This window comes from Rhododendron vialii, chromosome 11a (assembly GCF_030253575.1).
Source record: "Rhododendron vialii isolate Sample 1 chromosome 11a, ASM3025357v1".
NCBI classification, from domain to species: domain Eukaryota; kingdom Viridiplantae; phylum Streptophyta; class Magnoliopsida; order Ericales; family Ericaceae; genus Rhododendron; species Rhododendron vialii.
Window position 1 is genome coordinate 23,851,055 of NC_080567.1, and position 27,040 is coordinate 23,878,094.

General features: G+C 39.0%; 3 protein-coding genes across 3 annotated transcripts; 1 reads left to right on the forward strand and 2 right to left on the reverse strand.

Annotated features, from left to right (window-relative positions):
* The first annotated feature begins 376 nt into the window (after window positions 1-376).
* On the forward strand, window positions 377-4,791 carry LOC131306590 (scarecrow-like protein 1). Its single transcript, XM_058332925.1, has 3 exons — window positions 377-521; window positions 820-960; window positions 2,679-4,791. Exon 3 carries the CDS (start codon window positions 2,850-2,852, stop codon window positions 4,524-4,526), a length of 1,677 nt encoding a protein of 558 aa, XP_058188908.1. The 5' UTR covers window positions 377-521; window positions 820-960; window positions 2,679-2,849; the 3' UTR covers window positions 4,527-4,791.
* Window positions 4,792-5,951: 1,160 nt separating this feature from the next.
* On the reverse strand, window positions 5,952-26,751 carry LOC131306591 (small RNA degrading nuclease 5). Its single transcript, XM_058332927.1, has 14 exons — window positions 26,549-26,751; window positions 25,386-25,442; window positions 25,241-25,306; window positions 24,481-24,614; window positions 24,272-24,384; window positions 22,426-22,554; window positions 22,238-22,308; window positions 21,400-21,459; window positions 20,862-20,917; window positions 12,815-12,875; window positions 10,356-10,623; window positions 8,232-8,413; window positions 7,780-8,075; window positions 5,952-6,359 (listed from the first exon to the last, which is right to left on the reverse strand). Exons 1-14 carry the CDS (start codon window positions 26,624-26,626, stop codon window positions 6,236-6,238), a joined length of 1,695 nt encoding a protein of 564 aa, XP_058188910.1. The 5' UTR covers window positions 26,627-26,751; the 3' UTR covers window positions 5,952-6,235.
* On the reverse strand, window positions 16,142-18,830 carry LOC131306592 (uncharacterized). The gene is made up of 2 exons (XM_058332928.1): window positions 17,596-18,830; window positions 16,142-17,281 (listed from the first exon to the last, which is right to left on the reverse strand). Exons 1-2 carry the CDS (start codon window positions 18,716-18,718, stop codon window positions 17,247-17,249), a joined length of 1,158 nt encoding a protein of 385 aa, XP_058188911.1. The 5' UTR covers window positions 18,719-18,830; the 3' UTR covers window positions 16,142-17,246.
* Window positions 26,752-27,040: the final 289 nt, after the last annotated feature.

A 27,040-nucleotide genomic window follows, 5' to 3' on the forward strand; every position in this document is an offset into this window, starting at 1 on the left:
TATTGGGTTATATATATGCGAAAAAATTATTTGGATGAAGCCCTATCTGGTTTTTTTTTTTCTCATTTCTCGTGAATACCTTTAAAATCACGTTCTGAACACATTGAGCGACTCGGATCATCAAAATTCGATCGAGACACTATTTAACGGAGCCTTTAACGAAATTCGTTAGTCATTCAGACGGAAGGGGCGTTTTGATTAACAGAAGATAACGTTGAGAGTAAAATTGATTTTTTTTAAAAAGATGGGAGTCCAATTGAAATTTAGAGTAAAGGTTGGGGGTATTTTGAAAATTTTCCGTTATACTACTACTCTCCTGAATTTATTCTACGCTACATTTATCAACACCGACCCAAATCAGAGTCCATATGTAATCCACAGATTTGAACGGTCAGGATTGTTTTTGGTGAAGGTGGGGGACCCCCCTACCCAATATACCAACTATATGTCCTTTTGACACAACGGTGAACTTGTCAAACAACCCAGTCAGTCAGAGGGGTTGGTGTGGACAAGGAGGAAAAGTAAGACAATGAATGAAAAATGAGGCTCTCTCTGAAGTTTCTATGCAAATTAAATTTTACCCCATTTTCCCTATATTCCAGAAACCTAGATAGGATTTCATTTTTTTTGGTCTTCCTTTTGCAACTGGGTCTTGGAATTTTGATCTGTTCATATTCTTGGTTGGGTAGCAGTCATATACTAGTATATTTGTAAAGTTTGGTCTTCTGTGGACTTCTTTTTAGCTTCTTGTTTTATGTGCTTTGTTGCTTTTGAACCAACAACCTAACCTCATAAATCTGCAATTCCTTTGAAGAACAGATAGCACAAAGAGGTGATTTGAGTCAACACATATTAGGGTTTACCCCCTCCCTTCAAGATCAGAGCCGATTGTGAGGTTCATCTCAATCTGGGTATCAGCTGAATTGCTGGTTTTTATCTGATATCTTGCTCTTGGCTGAGGTATGGACATGTTTACTTTTGTTTGTCTCTTGTATTTTTAGTTTTCAGTTCTCTCTCTTATGTGTTAGCCAATCTTTACCTGAATTTGTTAAGGACTTTAGCCATGGTCAAATGTTTTAGATTCCTCTTAGTTGATGCTTCATGCTTGTAGGTAGTCAAACCTAAATATGTACTCTAAGTTCCCAATTTGCTATATTGTCATTCTCAATTTGCTCATGTAGTTCTTGGAGTGTTCTAGCGAAATTGGTTGTCGTCTTGTTGATATCAGGGCATGGTTGCTAAATATCTCTTGCTCAGATGACATATTGTGCTTGTGTCCTAATTTGATTGATCGTGCTTTGTAAAACATCATTTTTTGTTGGTTTGTTTCTACGATCAAGTTTTTGTTGGTCGATTTTCTTGTTGATCAGTGTTTGCAAGATTCTTGTTCTATAATCTCACTTCTAGTTCACCCCCTTTCTCCATGTTAAATCTTTTCATTGCTATTGAACCATTGATACATGATTATATGGAAATAAAAGCCATGGAATTTTTGTTCAATGAGTCATTTAATCCATCCCCAGTTCTTGGAATCACATAAACAGCACGCGGACATATAAGCTGACAATATCTGCAAATAGTTTCTCTCCTCCCGTATGGTATGTAAAATTCAATTTTCCATGATTAGCTAATTGAAGATAGTCATTATACATGACTTGTATGTAAGTATCAGAGAAAGGTGCCAATGGTTTTTTGGTGAAGAGCACAAAAATCACCTACCAAAGCAACGTGTTAACAGATTTCCAAAACGCTAATGGAAGATACAGTTTTCCATGATTGTCTAATTGAAGATCCACAACATACATGAAGCACTTATTCAGTACAAGAGAAAGGTGGTGGTGCTTTCTTGTTGAAGAGCTCAAAAATCGCAAATCAAAGTACAATGTTGATTGATCTCCAAAACACTAGAACTTCTGACATTTAGGATCCAGCTGATGGCTATATGTCAATTTCCTTACTGATCAACAGACGAGGATGAGCAACAATATATAATCTTCGAAATGAATTTTTGACGTAGACTGTGTTGGAAGAATGCTTATTCCTATATCAATCTTTTGGGAATCTGTAAATTGTAACATAATTCTCCTTTTTAGGTCAATCTACATTTTCTTTAAGGAAATTCCCATCATTCAAAATAGCCTTAGATGTACACGGCATGTTGCAACAAGAGTTGCGTCAAAAGAATTGAGGGAGCTTAAAATTTAATTCATTTCCGTCTCCAAGATAACATGCTTGGTTAAGCAGGGTTTCAATATACCATTCAAGCTAACACAGTGGCAAAAATGCTGCAGCTGTAGGAAAGTAGAGGCCTCATGTGAAAGGATGTACGCCGTAGTAGTTTCACTGAATGAAAACTGCTGAATAAAAACTTTATTTCTTTAATGTAAACGGATACGTTGAAATGGCCTTGGAAAATGAAGTTGGTGAAGTGGTGTAGTTTTACAAGTGCATAAGGGATGTGTTGACGGTAATTCGCTAGCCCATGATTCATTCTCAAACTTTAGCTGTTCTCTGTGTCTGGGTCGATCTTTCCCTCTGTGGTATCATGCAATTTTTGTAAGTTGTAAAATGTATGAATTTCTACTGTTTTTCTTTGTGTTCATAAGGAATGCATCAAGTTAGACTGTTGCGGACTTCTTAGTTGCTAGTATTTTGGCTTCATGTTTTCTATTCTGCAGGCATCATCCAAGTATTCCAGCTGCGAGTTGCTTAATCAAATACTTGGCTACTGTTTCTGCAACGTAAATCCAAAGGACGTTTAGTTTCCACAGTTGCCATTTTCTGTCACTGCCCTCGGATTGTTTGATACTTTCATCCTTCCTTGAACATTGATTGAATTAGAAGGAAAAATGGCTTTAATTAGACCCCAAGATAGATATCCCAGATCATATGGAAATCCCAAACTCTACGCACTAAATGGAAGCAATGAAAGCTCCGGCATTTCCACTCCAATATTCAACTCTGAATCGTGTAGCAGTGAGAGTTCTGATCCGAAGTACTTCCTTGACTCTCCCACCGAAGAATTTATACATTCTGCACTCTCTAGTGAGTCAGTAAACCGTTTGCACCCTGGAATCCGAAGTACTTCCAAGATTGAACAAAGCACATTCCCATTTAATCGTTTTGAGTCAGAATACTTGGAAAGTCAAAGTCCAGATGCGATAGACTACGATGAGGATAAGATGAGATTAAAGCTTCGAGAACTGGAGAGAGCACTTCTCGATGATAACGATGATGATGATGAAGATGACGATCAAAGCATGGAGATCGACCGTGAATGGCCCCGCCAACATTTCTGTGGTCCATTGCTTCACGACTCACCAAAGGAGTCTACGTCCTCGGATTCTATTCTCAGCACCATCAGCAGCACGAAAGAGGTATCACCAAGAAACTTTCCCGGGAGCCACAAGCAGCTGCTGTTCGATTGCGCAGTGATGATATCGGAGGGAAACATTGCAGAAGCATCTAGGGTGATAAATGATCTCCGACAGAGGGTCTCGATCCAAGGGGACCCTACTGATAGAATTGCTGCTTACATGGTGGAAGCCCTAACGGCTCGTTTGGCTGCCTCGGGAAAAGGCATTTACAAGGTTTTAAAATGCAAAGAACCCCCGTCCAACGACCGTTTATCAGCAATGCAAGTCCTTTTTGAGGTGTGCCCTTGTTTTCGGTTCGGATTTATGGCGGCAAACGGTGCAATTATTGAGGCATCTAAAGACGAAAAACGGATTCATATAATCGATTTTGATGTAAACCAAGGGAGTCAATACCTAACACTAATACAATCTCTCGCAAAACAACTACCGAAAAATCGGCGGCCATACTTGATGATTACCGGGATTGATGACCCGGAATCAGTCCAACGATCCATCGGGGGTTTAAACCTCATTTTCCAAAGGCTTGAGAAACTGGCTGAAGATCTTGATGTGCCATTTGAGTTCCAAGTTGTGGCTACAAAAGCTGCTGTTGTCGCTCCAGAAGTACTTAACTGCCACTCTGGGGAAGCACTTATTGTTAACTTTGCTTTTCAGCTTCATCACATGCCCGATGAGAGTGTTTCCACTGTAAACGAACGGGACCAGCTTCTTCGTATGGTCAAGAGCTTAAACCCAAAGCTCGTTACAGTTGTTGAACAAGATATGAACACAAACACCTCCCCCTTTTTGCCTAGGTTTGTCGAAGCTTATAATTACTACGCGGCTGTTTTTGATACTCTTGATGCGACTCTTCCAAGGGATAGTCAGGAGAGGTTGAATGTGGAGAAGGGGTGTTTGGCGCGTGATCTTGTGAATATCGTTGCATGTGAGGGAGTGGAAAGGATAGAGAGGTATGAAGTTCATGGGAAATGGAGAGCGCGGATGATGATGGCTGGTTTTACCTCGTGTCCGATTAGTTTGAATGTGAACGAATCGATTCGGATGCTTATAAAGCAGTATTCTGACCGGTTCAAGGTGAAAGATGAAATGGGAGCGCTTCATCTTGGATGGGAAGATAAAGTCTTGATTGTTGCTTCGGCTTGGCGGTAGTTAATGGCATTGTTGAAACCTGAAACTATTTAGTAACTTTTCTATCTTTGAACCAGTGTTATCTGTTTGTAGCTATACTAGAACTTGTTAATGTGACTTTATTTGAATTTGTAGACTATGTAAGTTGTTTGAGTAGAATTTAGGGATGTAAATGCCTAATAGCCGTTCTCCTTTTTTGTCTATTTATTGTACTTCTCTTTTCTTTTTAACTCTTGTTACGTCCTGTTATGTTGATGTGGAATAGAAGCTGATGTTGGCTCTCTAATTATCTTGGAAAAGCCCAGAAGTAAGGGGTTTGTACTTATTGACTTACAACTACTTTTATCATGGTCCATGGAATCAAAGTTCCTCTCCGGTCTCCATTGATCGAAATCTCTTGAAGACAGACAGAAACCTCTTGACAGAATAACTTGCAACCAGGCAACTGTATGAGGTTCAATGCAAGTCTACAGGCTACAAACAGGAAAGACTATACAATGCTCCTCGTGGCGCCACATGGTCCTTTATAGTTTTCTCCCATTACACATTGGTGTAAGATTCACGCACTGTGGCTAAGCTCATACAAATGCGTGGTGGGGAAGAACCCTAGAGCACCACCACGTGACGGTGCTGCTTCAGGAGCACTTAAAATAATTTTTCCTATGGTGGAAATCGAAAAACAGCAGCAGCTAATGAAGCAACATTACATTAGCATGTTGTGTACAATGGCATGAACACTGTTGTCGATCAATGCATCTGGAATGCAGTTCAAAAAAAAGATTAATGCATCTGGAATAGGATTCACATTTCCATCAAGGTTCACTAAACCGTCATCCGTATTATCATTTCTTTCTGGAAATTTTGTTTGGTGGGCTAACCATCATTGTTTTCTGGAAATTTGGTTTGGTGGATCCAATTACGCTCCTGCAATACGGAACGAGGTAACCAGCCAAATTGTCCCTAATCAGATGACCAAATGCCAGTACATTTTATCCATTATCAACCACTCCAACAAGAGTTATCAAAATAATCTACCAAAAAAGGAATAAAAAAAAACCGAAGCCTTGCGTCTGATGCCTCAATATACACCTCCTGAAGTCAGATATCCTGACTTCAATCCTTTCCTTCTCTTTTCCCCTCATATAAGGTAGAAATAGATATACCGGTCGACATATTTTTACATGTCTAAAACTAAATTCCATTTTTCTGGAAGGCAACAAACATAAGCAAAGAAAGGAGGCTGAGGGCGCAAAACTCAAACCCGAATCTAACTCAGTAAGTGACAACTTCCTTTGGTAAGAAAGAAAGCAGAAGTCCATTTAACTCTATTACAAGAAAAACAAAGTCCAAGGAAATAGCCTCGCAATCTCCTACTCAAAGCCTTGGAATGGAAAAACTCCTTTGGCCATCATTTCCCAAGAGCTAAACTTTGGGAAAATTGATAACTTCACACAAGTATCATCCATTTATTTATCCAATCCGTAGTCAAATTTTTTGGAGACATCAAAGGAACATATCCTTATCTATCTGTGAATAGAAAAGAAATCGGAAGAAGACGATGAAGGGCACAGAGACTAGTATACAAACACAAGCCAGAACTTCAAATGCAAAATTTGTGCATAGCAGCTTTGCGACTAATACATTGTTGTTAGGATTACATATGCAATAAATAGAAGTGCCGATCCCTTGTGCACTCACCAGGAGATGGGCAGAAAAAGAACAAGAGATACTCAATGCTTTACACCCACAAAACACAAACCTACTTCAGCTTGGGCTTGCAGATCTTCCAAGACCTTGACAAGTTTCTCGCGGCACAAAGTGGTATCCGTCTGCTCCGTAAGCATGTTCCTCAGTCTTCATCCATGCACAACAAAAAGAGAACCACAATAAAAACTTTACAACCAATTGAATATTCAAAACTCAAAAGACATGGAAGAAGAAGTAAGAGACTGCTCATAATAGAGACTTAGAGAGTAACAATAGAAGCCAAGTAGGCCAGAGGTGACTTGCTGTCACCCCATTCCATGTGTTTTTCCAGTAAAGAAAGAACAATGCACAATGGATAAAGAAACCTTAACAACCCAACATACGATTAGAGAAGAAATCTTTTTTGTTTGCTGTACAAACTTAAATGTTAGCACATTGGATGTCTGTAATCAGTTGTGAAGTTTGTTATAAGTTGTGCCGACAATCTAAGTTTGCAAAGAAACCAATTCCTAACCACCCAAGTGGCTCACTAAACTAAATGCAAAGATAAATATTATCAAGAGGCTTGTTAAGGCTTAAGCAGGGGACTCGACAACTACATACAGAAACCAAACACAATAGTATGGAGACCCTTATAAGTGGAAAATCAACTAAACAATCATCGACTCTCGAAGAGAAGCAATGAACTTTTTTTCATTGTACCAGTCCAGTGTGGTCTGCACCCCTTACTCTTCTTTAGACTGATATGGTCTTATTAATAAAGCTATATTTATCTTTTGTCAAAAATGAAAAACAGTTATTGTATGAAAGTGCAGTCAATCTTGAACAAATTAGAAACAAAAATCAATATACAGGTTTACATGGATAGGTGCGGTACTGTATGTAATCCTTGAGTGTTTTCGTGTTAGCATGTGTTTGTGTCTGCTCGAACTTCATAACCATTGTTAATTTGTTGCAGAAATGTTAAGGCAAGCTGGTATTCATTAGCACATAACAAGGAAGAAGTAAAACGGCAAGACGATATAAAGATTACACATGAAATTATGGCGTACTAAAAATAAACTTTAGATTTCTTCGAGCAAAACGACATAATAGGTGCATCATTAGTAGTTGGAGAAAGGAAATCAAAAGACAACCACCATATTAGTTGATAAAAATTAACATGTATTCGAATCATGGGAGCTAGCAATTGCAGTTATGCTCATATTGGTTACATTTAACTGTTCTGCAGCAGTACCAAATATGCTTCTATGTAATGGCATTACTGTAACGGAAAAGAAAGATGAGGGCGTATGGGGAAGAATGCATGATTGCTTCTCCTAAGTGAAATGCAACAAAATAACAAAAATATGGGACAAGAGACTGTACTCATCAATACTTGTACGTGACAAATATAAGGCGGCATCAACAGGTCATATTCCTCATAAAAATAAATTTTATAAACATTAGCAGTTGCTCGACCTGTTTCCATCTACACTTTCTTTTCCAATCAAACAGCTGAGTTGACAGTAAAATGACAACACAGTATGTCCGATTAATAAACACTTTGGAAAGAATGAGAACATACCTGTGAACAATTGCAGTGTTCCCATGTCCAGTGCAGATAACAAGCAAAGCATTCATTGGTAAGCTGGAGTGCAAGCGTCTGATTCTTGCATCTAAGCGAGTTAAAATGTCCTTTAGTTCAGAGGTTACACTGTATTTGATGCCTTTTTTTTTGGTAGAGCTCTTGTCGCACGTAAGCAACGATATCATCTCCGCAAGCTTTCCATTTAAACTTTCGACATCTTCCGCTTGTTTCTTGAAGTAGGAATTTAATTCTGAGAAGTGTGCCCAGACAAAGTGTACCTTGTCATTTGCAACCTACTTTACAGCAAGAAAGGAGAGAAAGTATAAGCACGTAGCCTGTCCATAACCACCCCCAACGCACCACCGCCACCACTCCCACTCAATTTATGTTATCTTTTGAGCCTATCCTTACGAATTTAATAAGAAAAACATAACTAGCAAAACTTTTACCTCTTTTCTGGCCTTCAGAAGAGCCTCCTCATCCGAACATACTGGAATGGCATGGGATGACTCAGAAGCATATCGCTTCACAATGGAGATATTATCAATCAAAGTTGAGGCTTTACCGCACTCACTTAAACATGAAAGAAGCTTCTTCCGCACAAATGATGGAGGTGAACCAAAATCAGGTCCTAATTCCAAATATTAGAACCAAAGACACCTCTTGAGAAATTTATTCTAGGAAACAGAAGTTAAAAGCACATGAAACAAAGGAGATTAGTTTCATAATAGAGACTAGGCTCCATTTCCTGGTTTTCACTGGGGGAGGGGGAAATTATATACCTATCGAGAAGGAAAAGAATTTGTTTAATATCTGGTATGTGTAAACAAGAAACTAATACCAAGTAAAACTCGTCTGTTTTAGCTGGAAGCAATAAAACAGATGCAAAGCATTCTATCAGTCTCATTACTGAGCAGCAATTTATTCCTTGCACATAAAACATTGGTACAACTTCTTTATATTGTATATAGCCCTAAAGATGGATGCCTAGCCCAAAGGATTACTGCCGCTCGAACGCAAGCAATACGACTTCTATAACAGATAAGAATGCCTTCAAAGGTACTGATTACATAAAACAGTAAGCCAAGGTGACGGCTTAAACAGCAACTCATTCATTATGACTCTAAATTCTACAAATACCAGAAAGAATATAGAACTTGCGGACTGTTTTTTTTTTTGTTCAGCATAGAACTTATAGACAGTTTTGGTGACTCACAGATATACAGAGATGAACTCATCATGAGACTAGGGAGTTGCTAAATAGTTCAAAGGACAAAAAAAGTGGCTGCACCATCAAATACAAAAGACTGCATCACAGAAGGTCGAAGACAAGAAACCTCAATGGTCATGAAATAAAAGAAAAAATGGAAAATCCCATCAATTTGAGAGCATCCTGCATACTTCCAATCCTCTGAAAGAAAATTTCACTTCAAGTAAAAGATAGGCCAATTCATGCTACGAAAAGGTATATTTATACAAGCAAGGTTATCAAAATGGGATACATGTTGTGTATTGATTTTTCTATCATATCAGGACAGGAATCTTGTACTATAAGATATGATAACAAGAGTGAATCTTGGCAGAAAAAAATGTTACAGCAAATAAAAAATCTATTCCATGTAATAAAAAAACTTTGATATCACAAATGTTGACATTTTCGGCTATCATAAATCGTGATAACATCATGGATCAAGCGGATGTCGCAAGAATACTCAGGTGATACGTATCGTTCGACCTCTAAATGTATGGAATCGTAAGATACGTACCATATCATATGCTAATCATAAGGTTTTTAAAAAAGTAAGACCTGTTTAGAGATATGTACTGAAATTGCCTGTAAACATATAAAATCATACGATACACATCATGAATCGAAGGATTTTGAAGCCACCATGGGAATACACATGCGTGAGGAGATCCATCCTCAATTTTGAGATTATTTCCCTTCAACTTCTTATTTTACTCTAATTTGTCTTTGTTACCATGTGTTACCATGTACAGTTCAACTACCACATACAGAAGTTACAGGTGTGCCTACAAGGGCAAGAAGGAGTAGCTGAAGGCATGATGCATAGTCAAAAGTTCACGAAATGAGGTAGCAGGAAACATTTATGCTGCTGATGCTCGAACTAAAGGTTCAAGAAAAGCGAGGTCCAAAGTATCAAATGGAGGAACCATTGTTAATCAGAATGTCTCGGACAATTTTAACAGTGGCATAAATGGGGAACAATTTATTTGTCAATGATCTCAAAAAGTCAGACAGTAACTAAGTGATGACTTATCAATGCTAAACACCATAATTTGGATGCATACACATGTGTTCCCTTAGAAAATATATATAGTAAAAACATCAACTCCCTAGTCATCCCCATTAGTGCTGCATCGATTGATGCCTCCAATATCTAAGTACAATCCAAAGACAAGTAATGAACCGATCTTGTGCATTGTTTTAAGCACTGACTAAATTCTTCATAAAGGTCACCAATTGCCTACTCAAAGTATAAGGTGACCATGAGACCCAATACTAAGCAAAGTTTAATGGTGTGAATAAACAAAAAAGGCAGATCACTTGCCATGCCTAATCTTTAGCAGTGCTAGTTCCAGAGCAGCCCTTGCATCTTCAACGCTATCATGTCCGCTTTCTGACTCCTGTATCTCCCTGGAAAGGAATCTTCTGGTTAGTACACGAAGTGCAGTTTTGTAGGATCCACCACGGGGGTGCTTGTACAACACTGCTGTATCAATCACCAAATTGTGAGAGATCTTGAGTGCCAACAGATCATTCTCCAGCGAATGCCCAACTAGAATAGTCTCTTTGTTGACCAACTTTAGAAAATCTTCCTGAAAATAAGATGCAACAGTGCATGAATTATGAAACAACATTCAACATAGTGAATTGATCACTAGAACACCAGTAGACAAAAAATATCAAATTCTACAAACCACCCAAAGGGCGTCTGTCAAGGCGGGTCCAATAAACAACAATAGCACAGCTTTCTCATGCATGTCAGTGCAATGTGAACTTTTCGAACCCAAATGACAAAATGAACACACACACCCCTCCCCCCCCCCCCCCCCCCCCCGCTCTCTCTCTCTCTCATGACCCATTCCTTTCCCTTTCTAGCTCTTCTTTTTTGGAACAAGATCGGAACCACCACATCATCCTCTCACTGCCCAGTCTTGGAACAGCTGCCACGCCTGATTCGACTCACCATTATTAGGCCTTCTTTGTCTTAGCATTACCGTAGTTCCTTAATCCTTATAGCCGTAGGAGAAGCTGAGCTAGCTAACCCAAGTCTGTAGCTAAAGTTCTCAAACAAGAGTTCCATTCCAATTACTGGTATTGCAGGCTAAACAAAATGCAGAGTATCGACTGTCGTGTGAGTCTTAACCAATGTGTAGCTGCCTTAAAAGGCTATAAGTAACAGCATTTTCAACAATTGCATTGCCGTCATTCTCCAATTTTTGTCACCACTAAACTCTTCTACCTTGAGCCCATTACCACCATTTTTATCGTCACCCTTCCACATCACCATCACCATCACCATCACTACTATCATTCTTTGAACTGGTTCTGTTTATCAATATGAACATGCCAAAAAAATTAATTTGATTAGGTTTATTATTTGGGGGTTTTGCTCTCGTGATTTGCATGATTTTTGGTCCCCATCGTTGTTGAACTTGTTGCACCAATTACTTCAAATCCACCTTTCTTGTGCTAACCACAAAGGAGAAGTTATTCAAGTTTTAATACCTCTTCATCATGAATGGCAGTTTTATTGTGTTGAGGTAGATGGGTTCTCTCTATTTCGCTTTTTTTTCGGGATTTCCCAATCTATGTACATCTGTGCCGTTTAGACAAATAAATCCGAACCAAAAATCTTTTACACCATAAATTGGAAGAATAAATCAGACCAACCATCAACAACGTGGATATATGGCTTGACACATTGTAGAGAATATTGAGAAAGAAGTAAAGGGGGGCTTCAGAAATGACTTCATCTTAGAGGTGTTAATGCATGGTGAATGGTGAGAGGGAGGAAACCAAAATGCTTTAGTTTAGTGTGCAGAATAAATGAAGGTTAAAGTTGTCATTTTACAGAAATAAGGGACGCTTAAAAGGTTTTGTGTAGAAGCAGGTTGGAAGAGAACAGAAGGCGGGCACGTGGCTGTCTTGGTAGGAGAAACTATTATTTAATTCCTTATCGGATGCCCGGTAAGGCTGCTAGTAGAAGAGCCCGACATCAAAAAAAGAACAGACACTGGAAAAAAGGAGTACCATCAGTATTTTCAGTCTGTTTGTAGTTGGATACTTCTGGATTCCTAGATGCATGTCTAAGACTTCCTAAAAGCTTCAGAAACTATAAATGATCTCCAACTTCTAAAATTTCATCAAAATTTCTTTCATATTCTTGGGGACATATCCAATATGCCACAGACATTGATATAATATAACCCCATTCTAGTGAAACATTCAAGTACAATATAGACTAAAAAGAATAAGGCATCTCTATACCAAAAATTTTCATTTCAAGTGGAATTTAAAATGGGAGTACCAGGTGTACAATAGAAATGGTATGTACACAGGGCCACAGGCAACAGAATGCTATTTTTCTTACGTGGAATGGGAAGTTACAATATACATGGAAAACTCTTTTATCCATGTTACTATTTTTGTTTGGAAAATTTTCATTTCAAGTGGAATTTAAAATTGGAGTACCATGTGTACAATAGAAATGGTATGTACACAGGGCCACAGGCAACAGAATGCTATTTTTCTTACGTGGAATGGGAAGTTACAATATACATGGAAAACTCTTTCATCCATGACAACATTATCATATCAAACAAAAATAGTAACATGGATAAAAGTACAAAAAAACCGAGGATTGAGGATTATATGCATATAGCACACGAACACATGTTTCTGCACCTTATTAGTGTCTATTTCTTCTAGTACTTGCTATGCAGGGAGACAAAACATGGTACCTAATGTAGCTTAAAAACAAGGAGAAAGGACCCGATAGCAAACCTGAATATCTTTAAGAGTCGTGGTCACCCCACTCAACATTTCACACGTAATTCCACTATATCTGCATAATACAACAATGTGCTAAATTGTAAAAAAAATACACCCCTTTGAGAGAGAGACAAATAGAGACAAAAAAGAAACACAACGCTAAAAAACCGACCAAAGTTTGATTCTATGGTTAAAATGTAACAATAGAAGGTTAAAGCCTGTCAATAAGGCTATGATCAATAAGCTGACATCAGAATGCTACAGCCTTCAACCACGAGAGACTACATGAATTAGTACATGATGTAATCAATACCTATTACCTAAGATAACATTATATCTGTGAACTTTTGGGGAAAAAGGAGAGCCACCAAAATTAGGTTTCTCTCTCTCACACTTTGTATATATATATGGACAAGGATACAAGTACAAGGATACCCCTATGTAAAGGATACATAACAAAAAAAACCCTAACAATTTAACACTCCCCCTCAAGTTGGTGCAAAGATATCTATCAAGCCCAACTTGAACACAATGGGATGAAAAATCTTACTACTAAGCCCTTTCGTAAATATATCAGCTAACTGGTCCTCAGACCTTACAAACGGCATACATATCAAACCATTGCTCAACTTTTCCTTGATGAAATGTCTATCAATCTCAATATGCTTTGTTCTATCATGCTGCACAGGATTATGAGCAATATTTATAGCCGATTTGTTGTCACAATAAAGTTTCATAGGACCACCGTCAAAGAGTCCCAAATCCTTCAACAGGGTTTGGAGCCACAAAAGTTCACACACGCCGTGAGCCATAGCCCTATATTCAGCTTTTGCACTAGATCTAGCTACCACTAGCTGCTTCTTACTGCGCCAAGTAACCAAATTCCCACCAAAAAAGGTGCAGTAGCAAGAAGTGGAGCGCCTATCATCCACTGAGCCAGCCCAATCTACATCAGTAAATGCTTCCAACCTCAAGTGACCATGATTGGCAAAACAAAATTCCTTTACCTGGAGCTGATTTGAGATATCTCAAAATACGATAGACTGCATCCAGATGAACTGTATGTGGCTCATGCATAACTTGGCTGACAACTCCAACAGCATATGTAATATCTGGTCTAATGTGAGATAAGTATATCAGGCAGCCCACAAGCCTCTGATATCTTTCCTTATCTGTATGCTCCCCAATAGCTCCACTGAGATGATGATTAGCCTCAATAGGTGAGTCTGCAGGCTTGCACCCTAACATCCCCGTTTCATCCAAGAGATCAAGGATATACTTCCTTTGAGAGACAAAAATACCTTTATCAGATCTTGCCACCTCCATCCCAAGAAAGTATCTCAATGACCACAAATCCTTAATTTCAAACTCTTGAGCAAGATGAGCCTTAAGATGAAGTATTTCTTCTGCATCACTGCTAGTCATAATTATGTCATCAACATAGACAATGAGGCAGTGTTTTAAATAGCGAAAGGCGCATCGAGGCGCAACAGTCCCCTGGGGCTTTAGCGCAAGGCGCAAGGTGCGGCGCGCGCTTTATTGAGGCGAAGCGCAAAAAAAAAAATTCCCTTCGCAACGAGACAAATTTTATTAGAACAAGTTTTCAAGACAGACAAACACTTGTCACTCATCCTCTACCCTGTAGTCTAATGTCACTCATTAGTCATTTTAAAAAAAAAAAAACTCAATGGTGCCGCATCAAAGAGAGAAAAAAATCCCACGTATCTTTTCTTAAGCTAATGAAAAGGCAGAGGAAAAATAAAAAAAGGAAAGAAAATGAACAAAATAGGAGAAGATGATTCATATCAGCATGAAAGTGAGAAATGGTTGGGTGCTCGAGAACAAAATCATAGAGGTCTACACGCCGGCACAGCCGGCACTCGGCAGCCCACTGCCCAGGAGTTCAAAGAAAAGAAAGAAGAGGAAAAAAAAGAGAGAGAGAGAAAAAAAAAATTGGCCAGAGTCTCGGTCCTCTCGGAGAAGAAAGAAGAAAGAAGAAAGAAGAAGAAGAAAGAAGGAGGAGGAGGAGGAGGTTACCGTTGCTGTTGTCGACTGAAGCTGCTGCTCGGGATCGACCGAAGCTGCTCTGGATCGACTGACTCTTGATCGACTGAAGCTGCAGGTGCTATCTCGATCGCCCGAAGCTGCTCTGCTGCTGGGTTAGGCTGGGAATGAATCGTATGGTTGATTTAGGGCTAAATCAGACTTAAAAGAAAAATTATTCAGTGCATCGCTGCCATCGGATGTGTATTATGCACCGTCGGATCAATTTTTGGATCAAAGACTAAAAGCGTGCGCCTCTGCGCCTCTGTGCCTTGCGCCTTGCGCCATATCGTGCGCCTTGATGCTTTGCGCTATAGTGCTATTCTTCGAAGCGCAACACCTGCGCTTCGCGCGCTTTTGAAATCACTGCAATGAGGATAGCAATCTTGCCATTTCCTCCCTTGATGAACATAGAATGATCTGCCTGACTCCGGCGGTAACCAAATCTCAACATTGCTTTAAGAAATCTGTCAAACCAAGCTCTCGGTGACTGCTTCAATCCATAGAGGGCCTTTTTCAATCTACACACCTTCCCTTCGGTTGCAAAGGAAGAGAAACCTAGTGGTATATCCATGTACACTTCTTCTAAATCACCATGAAGAAATGCATTTTTAACATCGAATTGTTGAAGAGGCCAATTCAAAATAGCAGCACAAGAGAGTAAGGTTCGAATAGAGTTCATCTTGGCTACCGGAGCAAAGTTTTCTTCATAGTCAATTCCGTATGTCTGAGTGTAGCCTTTGGCAACAAGTCTCGCCTTGTACCTCTCAACTGTCCCATCTGCCTCATGTTTCACTGTGAACACACATTTACAACCCACTGATTTCTTTACCTCCGGAGGAGACACTAGTTCCCAGGTGCCATTCTTTTTCAAAGCCGCCATCTCCTCTACCATAGCTTCTTTCCACTTAGGTATTATGAATGCTTCGTTCCAACTCTGTGGGATAGCTATGGAAGAGAAAGAGGAAACAAATGCACGATACGGAAGTGATAAACAATCATATGAAACAAACTATGAGATGGGATGTTGAGTACACTGTCTAACTCCTTTTCTATGAGCAATAGGAGCATCAAGATTATTAGAAACCAGAAGAGATGGTTCATTACCAGATGAGTCAGCCGAAGAGTCAGAAACTGGACTTGAAACCGGAGTAGGTGATAGTGATTGGCAAGGTGATATCGCACAGGCCGGTTGTCCCTTTTTCCGTCGAGAAAACTTTTGCAAATTAGGCAACCTATGCGGGTAAAGTCTACCATCGTCAACATCTTGGCCACTCATGTCATGTTCTGCTCTTGCTTCAGATATGGGTTCTTCCCTAGAGTTTTCCTTCTCCCCCTCACCATAACAAGGTATTGGGAAGTAAGACCATGACTCCTGAGTATGGGATGTCATCATCTCTTCCTCCATATGATTCTCCCCCTGAAGAGATGTAGTGGAGAGGGGGTAAAAAGAAGTTGTTTCCCAAAAAGTGACATCCATAGAAACAAAATGTTTACGGGAGTGAGGATCATAGCATTTATATCCCTTCTGGGTAGGGGAATAGCCAAGGAAAACGCATTTACGAGCCTTAGGATCTAACTTGCCACTAGGATGTTTAGGAGCATGGACAAAACACACACAACCAAAAACTCTAGGTGGAAGGGAAAAAATCGAAGAACTACGAGGAAGAAACTCGAGGAATTTTAAATTGAAGAACACTGGATGGCATGCGATTGATAAGATAAGCTACAATAAGAACAGCTTCGCCCTAATAAAATTTTGGGACATTCATGGTGAACAAGAGAGAACGGACTACCTTAGCAAGATGACGATTTTTACGTTCAGCAACCCCATTCTGCTGTGGAATGCTAACACAAGTTGTTTGAAAAAGAATGTCATACTCACTAAGATATGTCCGAAATTGCCCATCAAGATACTCAGTCCCATTATCACTACGAAGGATTTTAATGTTGGTGTCAAATTGAGTACGAACCATCTGATGAAAAGATTTAAAGCATGAAAACACTACATTTTTGGACCGAAGTAAATACACCCAAGTGACACGAGAATAATAGTCAATAAAAGTGACAAACCATCGATAACCAGAAATAGAAGTAACCGGGGAAGGACCCCAAACATCAGAATGAATAACTGTAAAAGAAGAATCACTTCTTTGATTAACAGGAGCATAAAAAGAGCGTTTGTGTTTAGCCAGCTCACACGTTTCACAAAAAAACTGACTCCTGCTACATTGCTTAGTTAAAGTAGGAAAAAAAAAATTCTAAAATCCCAAAAGATGGGTGACCTAATCTACGATGTCACTGATGCAATAAAGAAAGAGTTAAACTCGTATCTCTTGCAAGAGCTTGACCCAACGATAAGGGTGTAAAAGATGGACGAGATGCAGACTCCAAAAAAGCTTTACCACTGCCAATCATTCTCCCCGTATCCAGCTCCTGAAAGACACAATGTGTAGGAAAAAAAAGTCACGGAGCAATTCAGTGAATGGGTAAGACTACTAACAGAAAGGTTAGTCAAAAAATTTGAAACATGGAGAACTGAAGAAAGAGAAATGGTTGGAGAATAGCGGATGGAACCTTTCCCTGAAATAGCAGATAGGGAACCATCAACGACTCTGACTTTATCCTTACTAGAACATGTAGAGTAGGAGTCAAAAAAGGATGAACAACCTGTCATATATGATCGGTGGCACCTGAATCTATTATCCAAGGAAGAGAGTAAGAAGCAGTAGATGCACTAGCGGGGATACCTGTGTGAGCAAAGTAAGAGAATGTAGTGGAAGCAGAAGCCGTGGCAGATGGAGAATCAAGCTTAGTCATTAGGCGCCTGAGAGTCTGTAACTTCCCCTGAGAAAGAACACCACCACTTTGGGAAGGACCGGGCATTGGAGCTTGCAAATGAGTGCCAATAGGGTCAGGTAACATGTCACCAGTAGACTCCAAAACATGGGCATGAGAACGCACAGGACCACCACCTTTCCCACTACCTTTCCCATTGCCTTTCCCGCTAGAGGGACAGTCATGTAACTTCCGACAAAATTCTCTCGTATGCCTGGTTTTATTGCAATAGTCACAACGGAGCAATTCTCTATCAACAAAACCACTTTTATCACCAAACTGACCCTGGGAAGACTTACCATCCCGTGGAGGAGGAATAGCAATCAAGGCAGAGCGATCCGGAATAGAAGGACGGACCATCGCACTCCTTCTACTCTCCTCCTGTTGAACACATGCATAGGCCTCCCCCAAAGTAGGAAAAGGAACCCGGCCTAGCACCTGCACTCGAATGGGATCATATTCTATGTCAAGGCCAGCAAGAAAATCATAGATGCGCTCCTTCTCCACCATCTGGTGGAATGTAGTGGCATCAGCAGCGCAAACAGCTTGAAAGGCCCGATAGTAATCAAGCTCTTGCCACACTCCACGCAACTCAGCATAATACTCAACAAGGGACCGATTGTATTGATCCAATCCCCTAAGTTTCGTCCTCAACTCAAAGGCTTGAGCATCATTACCCTTTTGGGAATAGGTTTGTGCTACAGTAGTCCAAACCGTATATGGAGTGTCCAGGAGCAAGAAGATATGACGAATAGTAGGTAACATAGAGTTGAATAACCATGTCATAGCCAAAGCATTCTGTGACTTCCAAATCTCAAGCTCTGGTCCAGCATCTGTTGGTTGTGTAACAAGGCCTGCAATGAATTTCGACATGCCACGAGCCGTAACAGCCAAGGTAAAAGAGCGAGACCAAAGCAAATAGTTGGTACCATCCAACTTAATTTGACAAATATCAAGAAGAGAGTTATCCAGAGTCCCAACACGACACAAGTCATCATTTACACTAGCGGAAGCAGGTTTGGGATCCCCCGACATATCAACAGAAACAATGAAAGGCTACAACACCCACAAGTTGGTGATCAAAACGCAGCTACCAGATCAAATGCTGAATAGGAGATAAGGTAACTCTAACACCAATAGCTTCAAATAGTTCAAGGTACACTGACCCAGGGCCCAAACAGAGCCCAAATAGTTCAAAACCTCAAGTCAAGAGCCGAAATACCTGAAAGAAAGGCTGACCCAGTCCAAAACTTCTGCAAACAGAGTTGCCGGAGGTCTGGCAAAGTTGCCGGAGGTTGGGTCAACCTCATCAGAGGTCGGAAAGTGCTAGCGAGAGTAGGCGAGTGCTGGGTCAACCTCGTCGATGATGGACGAGGCTTGGACTGAACTGGGTTGACCTTGAATGGGCTGTCGGAGGTCCGACGAGGCTCTGATGAGACCAGACGACGTCGGAAAAGGCCGGCGAGGCTCCGGCGAGTATGGGTAACGTCGGAAGTGGGTCAGAACGCCAGATCTGAGGTCGGAGGAGGAGCTTCGAGCAGTACGGAGCTATTTGGGGCCAGAGAAGGTCGCCGGAGGTCAGTTGCCGTCCGGCAACAGTCCTGAGATTGATCAGCAATGAGAAAAAGGGCAGGAGTTCCCAGGTATATGCTTTGATACCATGTGAACTTTTGGGGAAAAAGGAGAGCCACCAAAATTAGGTTTCTCTCTCTCACACTTTGTATATATATATGGACAAAGGTACAAGTACAAGTATACCCCTATGTAAAGGATACATAACAAAAAAAAACCCTAACAATTTAACAATATCTATTTTCTTTGAGTTTGGATTACATACTTTCCCGACTTGTCGAATACCAACCATACTCCGGCTATATCGGGATTTGGGGTGGTTTTCTGCCTACTTTCCCCCAAAGGGTAACTGATAATAGTAAGGTAAAGAATCACCAAATGGTTTCGTTTGGGGATAATAATTGGTTCCCCACCCTGCCCTGCATTTATAAGAGATTAAATGAAAAGGGAATACCCAAGTGTACAGATAGACAATCAACATGTTTATGAACATGTGCCAACATCCTCACAGACTTCAGGAAGAATGTTTATGAAAGGGTAGTACCCACGGGAATAACTTGTCCCAATATCCTCGCAGACTAAAGCTTCCACAAAAATCCGTGCTCGTTGCTATGGAGCCTTTGAACTTGGCTGGTATCTTAATGGATGTGGATCAATGGTCAATGTTATTGTACATTACTCCCTCTGTCCCGATTTGTTTGTCCCTTTTCACTATTTGGGACCTCCTACAAAATTGTCTATATGTTTCGGTATATAATGTTTTGTATATACAATATGGATCTTGTTTGATAGATCTCGATTAGGTCTATAATACGATGTTTTCGAAATTATATAAAGCATTATAGATTGTGAGATATAGACAATTTTTTGAAGGGCAAGTATTTCGAAATTGGACAAATAAATTGGGACGAAGGGAGTACTATACAGAACGACAAACTCCAAGAAGACTTATCAATGGGATTACAAGGGAGCGGGAGCTTGGATTGAGTTCTTCGAGTGATGCCGATAGACTTTCATGTTTCTACTTTACTCCTTCGGACACCAGAGACTTAACCTTTCAAAGGCCTAGATTACAGATGCAAAATTTATAGGTTAAAATGCAAATCCATCTACATCAACAGGTATTGGAAAAGATTAATCATGAATACAAGTCAGATGCAGAAATTATCTCAAGCAATGAAAATTCGAAGAGAAGGGCTTTTTTCAAGATGATGAATGATGTAGCCAATGCTTAAGAATATTAGAACTTTCATTTTAAAGATGACAGAAATTTCCATGTTACCCAAATTTAACTGGCAGTATGAAATTGTAACAAGATGTTCAAATATCAAATTTATATAGCCCACGCAACAATTAAAGAACCTAACTAAACTATGTAAATTCTTGGAAAAGAAACTCCCGATGAATTATGGAGCACCAAAGTGCCTCGACCACTGACATTGGGTATGGGATGTGTACTTCAGTGCAACCATATTTCAATGTACAGTGTGGGCAGCAGCGCCCGCAAATTTTAGTAGTCAAAATAAACAGATATCCCAGGAAATGAAGGGGAACAAATCAACAGACAACCACTGTGCATCTAATGAAAAGTAAACTAAACATTTACCTGGTGTTGTAATCAACAATACTGTTTGCTGGTTTAACCAGTTCATCCAACAGTACCTGCATGAAATAACAAATTTGGGATTAGCCAAAAGGCCCAAAACACTAATTATGCAAAATACTAATTATGCAGCAATTAAAACCCTCATTAAAGATTCACTCCAACAATTGTAGTGCTGAGAATAACAACGCTGGTGTGGTGGGGGTGGTGGTAAGGATTTGGCGGAGTTTCAACAATAAGATATGACAAACAACTTTAAAAAGCTTACAAAACCTCTGTACAAGAAGGCATGAGTCAATGATATTAAAGCCACACATTAGATGAAAAGAAAATTTGTTGGACTGAAATGAACTTATATTTGCTAATTTAGCATACATATACACCATCTTCCACAGCACAGGTAACATCTAGTGTTATGAGATGAAACTGAAAACAACATGGAGGAAAGAATCTCACTCTCATTCCCCTCCACCAAATGCAAGAAAAAGAAATAGTGCAATGGAAAAAGATTAAGGTACAAAGGAAAATTAGTTTGGCATACCTGCCCTTTAATATCGATCAGTGTTACTTTTGTGAGCTCGAACCCCTCATTTGTCACGCACTAAAAGAACAGGAAATAGTGAGGAAATTAACAATAACAAAACCAACAACCATAACAAAAGAGAAAGTACAAAATATGATGATTAACTCAATCAAAACATGTGAGCTAGGTAAATCATTCTCTCAAGTACAATGATGGAAAATGTTCGTTAGCGAAGAAAATTTACTCTTTGCCCCATTGGTATCTTTTTTAACTTCTAACAAAGAGGAGTGAATTCAATGAGCAGCAGTTATTCTACATGAGGAAAATGACAAACATGGTTCAACTTCTGATTACTTCATTTTTTCTTAACTTAGTTGACGACAAAGGAATAAAAACAATTAAGAAAGCTGCATTTGATGAACAAACACATGATTTCACAACCTAACTTTTGAAATTGGTGAAGACCTCGATATGCTAGTCCACCCCACAATCACGTTTCCTTGTCAGTTAGTTATTACTTGATATACTAAACGCAACGCGAAAGAGGATATCACCATACAAAGTAGCTACATAACATAATCAAACCTAGTTACGTTATAAATTTAAAACATTCATGCATATGCAACACATGGGAGAAATCAAACGGAAATGAAGATGGGAAAACAAAGTAGAGGAAAAATTATTAGGAAGAGAAAAGTCCAAGGGACATCAACAACTATTTGAATTTTAAGTAACATTTGTATGATAAAAAAAGTATAACATTTCTATGATAAAAAATGGAACGACTTCTTGACATGAAACTTCTGTGCCTTGAAATTTATTCTTCTAGAAAAGTTGATTGTATCTGTTGGCTTACCATTTCACAGTCAAGTGCCAACAATTCATGAGGAGATTTTTCTGAAGGAGATGGAAGCGTTGAAAGAAAATCTGCAATTAGTAGATATCAACTAAAGGGTCAATCTCCTAACTACTCAAAAGTATATACAAACAAAAGATGCATCAAATTTACGAACGTAAAAAGACATCATGAAAGATTCCTGTCACCTGGTTGATCATGAATGTATCCATTATCTTCTAGTTGCTTTGTTGTAAGTGTATAGTATGTAATAGGGAATGGAATATCTTTCACAAGATCGGCAAATGATAGATTCTCTGGACTAGAACCAAAAGCTCCTGCATAATGTCAAGAGTAAGAAATTATTGATCACAAGGAACATAAAATTGAAACGTCTTGGAATGGCAAGCCACATGTCAAAATATAATTGATTCATACAACTTTGCGATCCCTTTTTGGCTTTTCCAATAATTTGCAATAGCAATCTGTTGCATGAAAACAGGCACTGGATGCAGCTTCGATTCCAGTCAAACCCCATCAGATTGCACTTCCTTTTTTAAAAAGGATACGAAAAGGATGGCTAATGTTATTTTCCCTCCCTCCCTCTATCCATCTATGCCCCCTTCTCTAGAATTTCTGGTTCGCTTTGTACCAATACCTTTTATTTCTTGATAAAATGACAGTTTAGAAATACATAATCTAGATTTGGGCCATAACAAGCTATCGTTCTAAATGCTAGCCACAATGCCACATACAACATTTTCACATGCAATAGGTCTGGCAAACCTACCAAATTAAAAACTAGAAAATACTCTCCAGATTTCCAAATTCAATAACACCACGGAAGTTACATTACACCTAATTGCTAGTAATACCTTGTGATGGTGATGAGGTGATCAAACACTTCACAATAAAATATTGGAAACAAAGAGAAGAAAGAAAGCTCACATGGAAACACAATGACCGAATGGGTCCCACCATTAGTGTGGCCTCACCCAAGACTTCTTTTGGATGGGTTTGGCAAACCCATGTGATTTTAACTCCCGTTGTGCTGGATATCATATAAGTAATACCAGTGGTAACTTTGTGACTGCAAATTAAGTGTATTTCTGTAATTTTGTATCCATTCCATGCATGGGTTCCTACGTTGTGTTCTTTCAGGAGTTTTTTGATGTCCTCCACTTGTTTGGAAGTAGCTAGATAGCCTAGATTGTAGTTTTAGGGTACCTTTGTTTAATAGGATTCAGGCATGGAATCGACTTAGATAAGTAGACTAGCTATTTTTAGCTGCAGATTTTTCTTTTTACCATTGATTGGTTCTACACAAGACTCCAAAAGACCTTTAAAAGATTTCAAGCATCGTTTTAAATTCTAGTAAATTTCAAGACTTCTCTACACTAAAAACCCTCTAAAAACCTTGGAAGCACTAGGGTTATTGCAGAGATAGATCCGAGAGGAACTGACGATCTTATTTGATCAAATACTTGGCTACGAACTCTTATGTTCCTTTCTTACATTATTTCTGACGAAGATCCTGGATAACAAGGCTAAAGGTTTTCTGATTGATGATATCGACATTGATGAGAGTGACAATAGCAATGATAATGATGCTTATGCGGCTGTGCCAATACTAATTCCCAAACCCTTGTCTTTTCTTCTAGAACACCGAAGTCTAATTTCCCTACCATTGTAGTTCTGAAAACCAAGAATATCTGCTGTTCAGAAGTTCCTGCAAGCGTTAACATCCAATTTCATAGAAGAATCCAGCCTATCTATTGATTAAATTGAACCCTAAACCCATCATATGCTTCAATCTGACTTCCTCAAATTATGAAAAACAAAAACCCTAAACATCCCAAGTCCGCTGTATTTGATTGCAGGGCAGCCTTTTTGGGGGCCTCATCCTACAAAACGGTAATGGAAAACTAGTAATCCCTATAAACCACATAATTCTTCGTGGCTGTAAAACATTCTAAGTTTCCTTCATCTCACAAAGTGGTCATTAATTTTCTCAGTCCCCAAAAAGGGTGATGATTAATGAAACTGCTGACACACCTTGTTCAGATGTCTGGGCAGCTTTCCTCAAAACTGAATCAGCTTCATTCCTTTTCCTTTTAAGCCTGAGGGTGAGGAGTGCATCTACGGTCTGCATTCCATCTGATACACAGCTAGGACAACAGAAACACCAAAAAATAATTGGAGCATAAGAAAATATATATATTTAGAAAACAGTATAAAGACAACGAATTATAGTAATCACCAACCTTAGAGCTAATACTGCCCTTGGAATACCACAGCATTGCTTTAAACCTTTTAGTGTTTTAGACTGTGACAAGTACAAAGCTGCATCAAGGCCAGGGACATAAAGCATAACCACTTTTGGAATCAGGGGCTTGTTCTGCATATCAAAATAGTTCTATTTCAGTATATGCAAAAGTTCGAAATTGTTTCTCTTGTAAATCACACCCTGAAACATTTTTTTGATACGTAAATCACACACCGAAACATAGCCACCGTGTCCATTGTATTTTGTAAGGAATGCAACAGAAAACATTCTTCGCTTCTATCAAATGCTTGTTTTATTCGACAATCAAAAGGAAACAACACTTGGTCTTCACTTCCATTCAAGTAAACATGGTACACAAATCTTTCCATCCCAGACTAAACAAGAGATGAATATCGGGACTTTAAAGTGCAAAACACTCAATAATATGTCCAAACAAGCGTTTGATTAGAATCAAATGGTGCAGGACAGCAATAAGAGTCCTTAGGTTGATCATGTGGTGGATAAAGGTAATGAAAGTTTAGTGCATTACAGGATTGATAATGTAGAAGGAACATTATAATCCTTTTAAATAGAAATGAATAAAATACATATGATTTAAAAGGTGATAAGTTTTCTTCGCCGTTCAAAAAAGAAAAGAAAAGGGGATAAGTTAAAATCTTGGACAGCGCATACCATAAGTATTTAGGTGCTTAAAATGAAGACCAGAGTTAGGCAAAGCAAAATTATATTTTCCTTACTTTGATAAACACCCATGATGGCATGAATCCTTCAGCTAACACCCACATGACAAGTCCCTGAATGTCCTGCTTCATCATGCAAAATCTAATCAAACTTATCTAATATCACTGGAGCTAAAAAAGAAAAACAGTTGTCGCTACCCACTTGCAGATTCAAAGTTGAGTCAGCCTCAGGTGTCTTAAAAATAACATCTGCTTTCGCCTGCGTGACAAGCATAACTAGAGTGTAATTTACATGCAACCAAACCACAATAACATAACTGTGAACAATTTATTTAACTTAATAAGCCAACTTTAAGCTTGCAGCCCATTGCCGTACAAAAACAGTTGCCACTTCATACAATGATGGTTACAACATTCTAGCTTTCCATAAACTCCAGGCTGAAACTTAGAAACTTCAACTAAGAGATTCAAGTGGACATACATACATCTATATATACTCACCCGTAAGTGCATACATCTTACTCAAAATCTAACAGCAGTTGAAGGACGGAAAAATGAAAGAAATCACTTTAGGCTTTTATTTTGCGTACGACCCCAAGTAGGCTTTGCATGCATCTAACACTCTGTTCGGAACTTGGAGAAAATAAGGGAAGAGAAGAGGAAATAACCAACAAGGAAAGTGTTGAGGAAAATTTGACTACACTCAATCTTTAATTTGCTATTTTCTCTCCTCTTTCTTCCCAATCCAAACAATCAAAAGAAAAGTTTCAACTTTCTCTTCTTTTCCCTAACTTACAAACAAACGCTAATGGCTAATGGATTTGAGGAGGAATCTATACGGCCCACAGGAAAGACAAAGGAAATACTACAAAAGATAAGAAGGCATGAAATGTGTAACCTAAACATTATTTCATCGAACCTAAACATTATTTCATACATTTTCCTTCCAATTTGTTGTCCGTCGGTAAATCCCTAACATACCCAACTGTAAAAAAGTTCATTACTTTTGCTCCATCTTCTGATTTTTCAGAGCATTACATCCTCCCACTGAACTGATACACTAATTCAAATCAACAACTAACAAATAAGCACAAAATGAAAACAGAGCCAATTTATTCTACAAAATCATCTCTTTCACACTTCACAACCTAATTCTACTTGCATAAAGGCGAAAAACAAATAATTACAGAGCATATACCAACACTACCATGAATTTTTATCTCATTTTTTTTTTCCAAATCCCACTCCTACCAATACTTGTAAACAACGAACATATGTGCCAAAACAAATCATCAAAATGCTAATATAAAACTACAACTCCCTGAATGAGAGAGAGAGAGAGAGAGAGAGAGAGAGAGAGAGTACTTGTGGACCGTAGACGTCAAAGAAAGTAGAGAGGCTGTTTTTACCAGTCGATTCCTCTTCTTCAGAACGCATAATCATATGGGTTAGAGGAGAGAGAGAGAGAGAGAGAGAGAGAGAGAGAGTTGCAGGGGGCCTAGTGTAGGTTTCGTCCCCACGTTGCTGCGCCTGTGTTTTTACACCTCCGTTTGGTTTGCTTGAGTTTCAGCCTGTCTTTTTTTCTCCTTTTAGTCGCTCTTTTCGGACTTTCTAAAATATTGAGTCATACTCCCTCCGTCCCTTTTTTAGAGTCCAGTATTTCATTTTGGACTGTCCCTTAATAAGTGTCCATTTTATAAAGTTAGTGGGTAAAAGTTGGTGTATTGTCTATTTTGTCCCTAAAAGTAGATTCCATTTTGAAAAGTTAGTGAGTAAAAATGTAATGATGATGGGTAAGTAGGGAAAGTGGAGGAAAAAGTTGATGTGAAAGGTATAATGATGATGTCTTTTTAATAA